The sequence below is a fragment of the Puntigrus tetrazona genome, chromosome 8 (genome assembly GCF_018831695.1).
Source record: "Puntigrus tetrazona isolate hp1 chromosome 8, ASM1883169v1, whole genome shotgun sequence".
Lineage (NCBI taxonomy): Eukaryota > Metazoa > Chordata > Actinopteri > Cypriniformes > Cyprinidae > Puntigrus > Puntigrus tetrazona.
The window spans coordinates 2,598,373-2,608,372 of NC_056706.1; the positions used below are offsets into that span (position 1 = coordinate 2,598,373).

General features: G+C 38.4%; 1 protein-coding gene across 8 annotated transcripts in view; it reads left to right on the forward strand.

The window, feature by feature from the left end:
* LOC122350791 (citron Rho-interacting kinase) overlaps positions 1-10,000 on the forward strand; it is a 49,224-nt gene that overhangs the window by 38,020 nt on the left and 1,204 nt on the right. For 5 of the 8 annotated variants that reach the window (XM_043247512.1, XM_043247509.1, XM_043247506.1 and 2 more), the window contains exons 23-38: positions 1,017-1,187; positions 1,448-1,471; positions 2,577-2,714; positions 3,260-3,434; positions 3,519-3,607; positions 4,405-4,509; positions 4,645-4,814; positions 5,037-5,117; positions 5,228-5,363; positions 6,073-6,212; positions 6,353-6,445; positions 6,613-6,721; positions 6,980-7,108; positions 7,625-7,705; positions 7,799-7,877; positions 7,961-8,134. In XM_043247512.1, the coding sequence (XP_043103447.1) occupies positions 1,017-1,187; positions 1,448-1,471; positions 2,577-2,714; positions 3,260-3,434; positions 3,519-3,607; positions 4,405-4,509; positions 4,645-4,814; positions 5,037-5,117; positions 5,228-5,363; positions 6,073-6,212; positions 6,353-6,445; positions 6,613-6,721; positions 6,980-7,108; positions 7,625-7,705; positions 7,799-7,877; positions 7,961-8,134 (1,894 nt within the window). The remainder of the gene's footprint in view (positions 1-1,016; positions 1,188-1,447; positions 1,472-2,576; positions 2,715-3,259; positions 3,435-3,518; positions 3,608-4,404; positions 4,510-4,644; positions 4,815-5,036; positions 5,118-5,227; positions 5,364-6,072; positions 6,213-6,352; positions 6,446-6,612; positions 6,722-6,979; positions 7,109-7,624; positions 7,706-7,798; positions 7,878-7,960; positions 8,135-10,000) is intronic. The other 3 variants (XM_043247513.1, XM_043247511.1, XM_043247507.1) reach the window with 2 other exon arrangements.

Consider the following 10,000-nt stretch of genomic DNA (forward strand, 5'->3'; position numbering starts at 1 on the left):
TTATTTCATTATTTACACTTTTATTTCTATTTATTTACTGACGAACCTTCAAGATGAGGCTTGCTCTATGCCTAAAATCCACAAATATAGATAAAACTAGATAAATATAGATAAAAATATAATGTCAGAAAACTCATATTAAAAGCATTTTAGAAATAAAATTTCTATACATACTATCAATAAGTATTTCTGATACATACTATTAATGATATATATATATATATATATATATATACACACACACACACATATATATATATATATATGTATATATACGTATATACACGGTCGTGTCACAAGAAATGTTTAATTTTTTCTGCATTTTTGCTGTTAAAATGTAGATTTAAACAGTTAAAAGTTAATGTAGTTTTATAAGTATGGTATATATAGGTTTGTATTTTTACATGGAAAATGTTTTTAGAGTTTAGAAGACTTGAATTCCTGACTAGAAAGAATGATAATGCAGTTATTAATAACTTACAATTACTGCAATATATACTACTGTTTCAAAGATTGAGGTCAGTAAGATTTCTAATAATATTTATACTTAAGTATTAATAGCAGTAGTAGTTTTATAGATGCATTAAAAGTGATCAAAAGAAAAAGTAAAAATATTGCTTTTAAATGCAAATTGTTGCTTTTGAATATTTCATATTCAGTAAAAAATTTATTGCTGTATGTATCGTAAATGTAAAGGATGCATTAAAATGACATTTCTATTACAAATAAATGCTATTTTTCTTTTGTAATGTTTGTCGAAGAATAATGCATCAGTTTCACAAAAATATTCAGCAGCACAAAACCGATAATAATCAGAAATGTTTCTTGAGCAGCAACTCTAGTATGATATCTGAAGGATAGTGTAAATTGTATTTACAATATATTACAGCACAGAAGTCACTGAAATTGTTATCATTTTTACAGCATTTTTAATCAAATGAATGCAGCCTCGGTGAGCAGAAGAGAGCGGTAGAGCAGTGAATGTTTTCTCGTCTCACTGTATTCCTTCCTCTCAGCAGTTCAGTTTAATAAAGCCCTGGAGCACAGCAGCACTCCGGCCACCCCGGGTTTGGCTCGTCAGCAGCTCATGATGTCCACCAAATCCAACAAATCCCCCGAGCACCAGCCCAGCAGCGGCCTGATGTCGTCCAGCTCCGGCCGCAGGAAGGACAACGCCAATCCTGAAGGTCAGAAGCCAGACGCAGAGCTTTCGCAGCCTGTTTAATATTCGAAACATAAGCAGAATGTTCTCTCGGCCCTATATGCCATTTCATCTCATGCTATGAAAAGGGAAATTAAATCAGAAGCTTGTAGGACGATGCCGATTTGATGTGTATTTTGATGCTGCTTTTTAACATAAGATGACGAGACTGTGTCCTCTGAAGGACTCCAGAAATGTTTTCGCTCATGTCTGTCCACACTCACTGTCCTTTCTGTTGTTTCACAGAAATAAGGAGAGTCACTTCTGAAAGTAAGTTCTTACATAACAGGCTCAGGCGGCCCACTCTCGAGAAACCGTGCCATTTGTCCTTGAAATAACAGGATTTTTAAAATGTATTTCTTTATTTACACTTTTATTCAAAAATTACTAATGAAATGAATTTAAAATATGGCTGATATATGCCTAAAATCACCAAATACAGATAAAACTAACAACCTAATGTTTTGACTGTAACACATAATTTCTCAAACGTGATACCAGTTTGACAAAAGTCAAATTAGAAATGGGAAATTTATTTAAAATAAGTTTCACATCCTTCACAGATTTTTAAGTACTTAAAGTATGTACATACTATAAATTTTTTATTATATATACAATTAAAATATATTAACACACACACATATATATATATGTATGTGTGTGTGTATATATATATTTTATATATATATATATATATATATATGAGATTTATTTATATTAATAGTATGTATAAAAAAGTAGTAGTCTGTACATACTTTTTTTTTTAATATTAAAAAAGCATATAAATCGTTTAGAAAAATATGTATATAAAGGCTTATGTATATTTATTTTAAATGTGACAGTTTTCAGCCATGGGGACACAAATGGCACTGTTTTGTGAGAATGAAGCAGGCGTCTCTCCAGTCTCTATACTTCTTTCTTGATATGATCTTTACATCCCTGCAGAGATAAGCTCTCTGGCCAAATCCAAACATTGAAGTCTTTTGACCGTTCTACACCCAATATATTGAACGAACACTTGCTGTATCAGGCCATCGTGGTTTGATGGCTGCAGACTTCCACTCAGGACATCACGGAGTGTTTGCGGATCTTCAAAGCTCCTGCACGCAGATCTGTCAGGACACTGAGCTTATCTCGTATACATGGCCATACTCCTGCTGTATGCCATGCGGAATGCCAGAACTCCGAAATCCTTGCATGCTCGTACCCAAGCTCCCCATGACGGCTTGGAGTGAGCTGGTTTCACCCTCTGGTGGAGAAATGTTCTCAGAGGAGGACATTTTCAGCTTGCTTTGGCCTGTTTGCATAAGTTATGTAGACAAGCCTAAAAGACCATTTTTTAAAAGAAATTACATTTGTATGTTTGACCCTGTAGAGTACACCAGACGTGTGAAGGACAGGATTCATCACAACACTCCTCACCGCTTCACGCAGGGGCTCAACATGAGGGCGGCCCGCTGCACCGTCTGTCTGGACACGGTCCATTTTGGACGGCAAGCCGCGACATGCATCGGTACGGATTACCCTGCCAAATAAACTACCACTACACTTGCAAATAGGGATGTGCCCATACGACCTTTTACACAAATACGATATCGATACTGACACTTGCATTGCACTGGCATTGCACAAACATTGGGTAGAGAAACCACAAGGAGAAATTGTAACATTAAAATGAAGAGTTGACAAAAGTATTACTAAAAGTATTATTAAAAAATAAAAAGTAACATATTCTGACACCACTAAATCAGCCTAACTAATTTATGTGTGCCATCAAAACTGTTTTATGGGTTAAACCCGGTAGAAATAGCTTAAGTAACAAGTACAGGTTAACACTCTTTATGAAAATGGCAAACATTTTTTTTTTTTTTTTTTTTTTTTTGATAATGGAACTCATGGAAATGCTTAAATAGATTGCCGTATTGCTCGTTCACCACTACAAAAGTCACTGTGAAGACTTCTGAAAAACACAGGCATGTAATAGATCGCTGACCCAATCAGGTCAAAGTAGGCTAAAGCTGAAGATGCTTTAACCATCTTTTCTCTCTTCTGCTTCAGAATGTCACGCTTTGTGCCACCCAAAATGCTCCCCGTACCTTCCAGCCACCTGTGGAGTGCCCACCGAGTACGCTCTGCACCTGTCCGAGGCTCTGTGTCGGGAAAAGGGAAGCACCTCTGGTCTGAAAGACGTCGGTGGACACATGAGGCTAGAAGGATGGCTGAAGCAGCCCAGGTGAGTCGTGTGCCATAAGCATGAACGCCATCAGAAGAGAAGCTGACACTAAGTATACATGGAACTGTGGTTGTCCTCCTGTAGAAATGGGAAGCGTGGTCAGGGCTGGGAGAGAAAGTACGTGGTGCTGGATGGATATAAAGTGATCACCTACGAGACAGAACCAAGAGATGGTTTGTGAATGTTTTTACTTTTCTCAATGTGCACTGGCTGTGTTTGCGCACAACATATTATTACAGAGCAGCAGTTCATCTCTGCTGGAAAACCTTTAATCATACTAGGATATCCTGGTCAAGCTGTTTTTTTGATATTGGTAGCTTGTTTTGACTGAATCTAGGTGATTAGTTCCTCCTTGATCAACTAGTATGGCACTGGTACCTAAGTCAGAATCAGAACACAGATTTCAGTGCCTCGTTATCAGGAGTGTGCATGTTGTTTTCACTGACTTACAAACACAAGTTGGGACATAAGATCATCTGAGGAGCAAGTGAATGCAGTAATTTACACTTGCTCTGACGGCAGCAGATAGTCTTCCAATAACTAGCTAAGCCAAACATGCTTCAATTATTATGCCTAAAGCTAAACTTCCCTTTAAATCTGTTCAACAGAACCTTTTTACTCCACAATACCAGTAAAATGCTTCCTTTTGTGAACTGGTGTAGCTTTTTGTCATAGAATGAGACAGAAAATTTTTCTGTGCGAGAGCACCCTCTGTATGAATGAGAGCGACATCATGTGTTTATAGTGCTAATGGCCAATCTATCCTTTTTGTTATTTATTGTTTTTAAAAAAAAGTATATAAGTATCAGTTCAGGCACCATTTAGGCACCGGAACTATTTTAAAAATATCGATTTAGCACCAGTATTACAAAAAAACCCCAAACCCTAAACCAGCCTGACCATCGGAAACCAGGCTGATGAGCATGTAGGGATAAACCAGTGTTGAATGATGTATAATCTGTCTTCTCAGAGTCAGTGAAGCCGCTGGACGAGTTTGAGTTGTGTCTCTCTGATGGAGATGTGACTGTTCATTCTGCTGTTGGAGCCTCTGAGCTGCCCAACACGGCCAAGACAGGTGACACACTCTCTGTACAATTTCATTGTACCATGTATCTATCAAATGTTTTTGATCAGCTGCATTTCAATTCGTATAGTATTCCATGCCTGGGAGATGAAACGTATTGTTCTGTCTCCTGACGTATGTGTTCAGATGTGCCGTATGTGCTGAAGTTGGAGTCGTCTCCGCAGTCGACATGCTGGCCAGGTCAGACTCTGTACCTCATGACCTCAGGGTTTTCTGAGAAGCAGCGCTGGGTTGCTGTGCTGGAGGCCATTGTGGCCAGCAGTCGTGGAGCGAGAGAGAAAGCTGAAGCAGACGCTGTGAGTGGGAGGAACCAGAAACACCCACAGACCGTTCATAGTGACATTTAAAGAGTCAGTGCAGTGACATGTAAGGCAGAAACTGTAGGTTTGTTTCTTCTTAGCAGTACAGCGGGATGCAGGGAAACATACTGATAATCTTAAAAGCTCTGTGAAGTGCATAAAATGAAAAATGCACTTTTTTAACATTACAATCACGGTGTTTTTTTTGGTTCCGTACAGAAATTGCTGGGTAATTCCTTACTCAAGCTGGAAGGAGATGATCGTCTAGATATCAACTGCACCCTGCCGCTGACTGACCAGGTACATGAGTCATCCACTAATGTCATAATTGCTTTGAATTTTGAAGATGTATTTCGTTATTTTCAGTCTTGTTATAATTTAATTTACCATAATCTTGTTCGTGCCATCAGATTGTGTTGGTGGGCTCTGAGGAAGGGCTGTATGCCCTGAATGTGATTAAAAACTCCCTCACGCACATCCCGGGCATGGGGTCCGTGTTTCAGATCCACATCATTAAGGAGCACGACAAGCTGCTGATGATCGTGGGTGAGTAAAGATCACAATCATTTACTGCTCCTTTCAGAAACCAAAACTCTATGGATTTGACAATGCAGTGGCACAAAAGAAAATTAGCATGGTATTACTGTTTTAACATCATGCATGTGTACTAAGTACCTATATGATAATACTATTTTATTCTTTAAAGTATTTCTGTAGCTCAAAGAGTAGAGCATGGTGCTTGCAACACAAACTAAACACCTTGGTACTTTAATATGTTAATGATTAGATCAAAATACCATGATATTTTGGAGACAGTTGTATCCAAAGTTACTTTCCAGGTTGGTCCAACATTTTTTAAAATATCAATAAAGTAGAGAGATTAGAATAAGAATATTGAGCAAAACATCCTGGAGGGATGAAGTAATGGGCTGGCAGTTCTGCTTTGGCAAGGTTGATTTGAAGATGATGCACATGCTGAGATGGCTGTCAGATCATCAGGATGGAAGGAGAGGCAGAGTTGAGTGTCAATAACAGTGTTACGACCATGTTTCTGAATCATACCATGTAGACAGACAAGAGAGAAGTGGTCCAAGAACTGAGCCCCTGAAGCACCTCGTTAGCTAGATGTTGTGAAGTGGACACCTCACTTTTCCCAAGATACCTTGTTGCATAATACCATCACTGTACCATAGTAACAACACAATAGTGTTTGACAAAGGATGCAATTAAAGTTGATTATGATGATGTGTTGCAGGGGATGAGCGGGCACTCTGTCTGGTGGAGATTAAGAAAGTGAAACAGTCTCTGTCCCAGTCTCACCTCCCCACGTTACCTGAGATTGTGCCGTATATCTTTGAGACCGTCAAGGGCTGTCATCTGTTCGCCGCGGGCAGGGTGAGGCTGCAGTCACCATGTGTTTCACTGCGTTGCCACTTCCTCTCTGTGTATTTTTAGTGCACTGTGTTGCATCATGCCTTGTTGTGACGTGCAATGCAACAAATTTGTACCTAACGTGATGTCTATTCTTGCTTTAGATAGAAAATGGTCCGTGCATTTGTGCTGCAATGCCTAACAAAGTCACAATTCTACGATACAACGACAATCTGAACAAATTCTGTATAAGGAAGGTGAGAGACATTTGTGGTCCCGGGTCTTACAGCGAATTAACTTTAAAAGTTCTGCAGTGTCATTCCTTTGCAAACAGCTGTGATGTTTGATTGGATGTTGCCTTCTGGTCTAATTCGAGACCGCTCACACGAGCACACCCCTAATGATCAGTCTCTTTATCTCTCAGGAGATTGAAACGCTCGAGCCGTGCAGCTGTGTCCACTTCACCAGCTACAGCATCATCATCGGTACCAATAAATTCTACGAGATTGAGATGAAGCAGTGCGTTCTTGATGGTACGTATATCATGCCGTCCACTGGGCGCAGTTAGATGATTGTTTTTGACCTTCAGGTCAGTCCACACTCTGTTGACGTCTGAGATCTCCTGTGATGGATCTGTTATTGAAAAGGATTCAGCTAGTCATTGCGGTAACATTTGCATATTCCAGGTTGGACCGGCTGGTGGACCATTTGTGAGAACATGATCAGGCACTTATAATTTGTAATTGTGCATTATGTAAACAGCGCTTTGCATGATGGGCTGTTTTTGGCAGAGTTCCTGGACAAGAATGACGTGTCTCTGGCATCGGCTGTGTTCACTGGATCCTCCCACTGTTTCCCAATCTCCATTGTCCAGGTGTCCAGCACTCCGCAGAAGGAAGAATATCTGCTCTGCTTTCACGGTCAGACACTCATCACGCCATCTAATCTACAGCAAGTTCCTGTTGCATGAGCAATAGTTCATACAAAAACATTACAGTCGAGTAATTCTAAACACAATGTTATTTTGCTGTTCTATGGAATTAACATTAATAAACATTACATATGATGACATGACATAGTACATGCTGTACATTTTTCAGTATTATATGTTACTAACTGCATATTACGAATAGTAGGGAATTCGTTTCTTTCGTTTTTTTTCCCTAAATGTTATTGGATTTTTTTCCAAATACATGTTTTTTCTATTCAAAATTTTCTGGATTAATATGATTTAATATTCCTGACTAAATGTTTAAATTAAATGTTATTAATCAAAAAGCATATCTAATTAATTAAATTCATAAAAACACCTTATTTTATTGACAATATCAACGCCCTGTGCTTATTTCCCTCAGGAATTCTGTATTGTGCAAATCATTTAAATCGCACTGATTTTCTACGTCGTTTTTCTTTAAATGTCTGACTTCTGAAAACAGAGATCGGCGTGTTTGTGGATGCTCACGGTCGAAGAAGTCGCCCCGATGATCTCAAGTGGAGTCGTCTCCCCCTGACATTCGGTAGCCAGTTTTCCATTCGTAACAAACCCGCCTGCGTAAAACATAGTGATGAGGATCTTCAGGGTCACTAACCGAAGCGTCTTCTGTTTCCAGCATTCAGAGAGCCGTATCTGTTTGTGACCTACTTCAACTCGCTAGACGTCATTGAGATTCAGGGACATGCGGCTCTTGGGTAGGATGTACAGCTACATGCATGCAAGACAGCAAAAAATAACGTCAGAGCTTGAGTGTGATGCTAAATCCTCTTTAAAACAGGCCTCCCAGTCTTGTTCACCTGGACATCCCTAACCCACGCTATCTGGGGCCGGCCATATCGTCTGGTGCCATCTACCTGGCCTCCTCCTATCAGAACAAACTGCGGGTCATCTGCTGTAAGGGCAGCTTGGTGCGGGAGTCTGGGGAACTGCAGAGGACCGGTTCTAGCAGGAGGTGCGGGTTATGACAGCTTATTAGACTGAGAGTGAATGAGTCACGAATGGAAGTCAGATGTGAATTTGCAGATTTAAACTTAAAGTTACTACACTTCTTGGAAAACAGTCTAATTAAATGTTTTAATTTTCATTTGTTTGGTGCAGAAAACAGAGCTTAGTGTAAGCTAAAACAGACAATACAGTCAATTGTGACTTATTTTCATATTATTTATATAATATTAAGGTATTATATATATATATATATATATATATATATATATATATATATATATATATATATATATATATATATATATATATATATATATATATATATTTTTTTTTTTTTTTTTTTTTTTTTTTAAATATATATATATATATCTTTTATTTTTAATATTTTAGTTTTAGTTAATAAATCTACTACGCGCTTTGGGAACAAAGTAACGGTGCTAATAGCTAGTAACATTCACAATCATTTTAGCAACAAATTTTCTTTTATGTTCTGCAAAAAGTTTTTTTTCTGTTCTGTTTCGAATCCCAGGAAACGGAAAATGTAATCACTTGATGTCTGCTATCTGTGGAAACCTTTTTATGCCAAGGAATAAAAATATAAAAAAAGTCGAAAGGCAACTTTTATATACAATTCTGAAATGTTCTCAGAATCGTAAGCTTAAGTTGTGACTTTGCATTTTGCAGTTCCGTGAAATAAGTCACAATTGCTGTGTGTAAATTCTAAATTATGATACGCAAACTTCCAATTCTAAGAAAAAAGAAATTATTGTGAGGTGTAAACTTCAGAATTGAAGTTCGGAAAAAAGTCAGACTTGCCAAATATGAACTGAATTCTGAGATGAAGGAAAAGCAGTCAGAAGTTTGAGATGCTAACTCACAATTTTGAGAAAAAGGATTTGTAAGATGTAGGCCTAAAGTCATGATTTGAATTGCAAGATGAAAACGTAGAATTCTGAGAAAACAATACAATTTGCGAGATTTCAAGAAAAAGTCAGAATTGCGAGATGAACAGTTAAGCTGTGTTTACACTGGCACAAAGAAATCAGATTTTTTTTTTCCTCACCTCTGACACTCATCAGAATTTGTTGCACACATGTAAACACAAAAATCTGCACGAGATCTGATTTTTTCACATCCGATCTGGGCCACTTTCAAATGAGGTTCTTATACACATCCAATATCTGAAGATCCAGCATCTAAACGCACTTATTCTATCATAAAGACAGCGAATGTTTTTTTGAGGCGGGAACTTTACATGTAAGAAATAGAGCATTAGTATTAGCGGCTGGTTTTCAACACCTGCCTCGTCATCTTATAAAAACAAACGCTTTGCCGCTCAAACCTTCATTACACTTCTCACCACTACCGTCATAACACTGCTGTTAAAGGCACTACAGGCTGCTCACTCGCGCCTCTTCTACTTTTCTAAAGAATTCTATTGTGAGCCATAGAGAAATGAAACAATGAAAAATTAAAATCACCATTCGGGCACGGCCATTCAGAGCCCGAGGGTCTATCATGTGCACAGTAAAGCCGTCACTGACGATCATTCTGGGTGAGAATTAATGCAAACAGATATCGAATACCAGTTGTGATAAGAGGTGGGCCAAAAGCTCGGATCTGAGCAGTGTAAACAGCTTTAGAACTGGGAGGAAAAAGTCCGAATTGCAAGATGCAAACTCCTAATTCTAGGAAAGAAATTTCGAAAAAAGTTGCAATGACCTTTTTTATATTTTTACTTCTATTGTTATCATACTGCTCCTACCGTTAGTGATCTTGGCACGTTTGAAGGAGTTCTCTTCACTCGTGGTAAAATCACGCGCCTGGCCTTGAGTTGCTTATTGCTTCATCAATATTTCATGTTCACAAACCG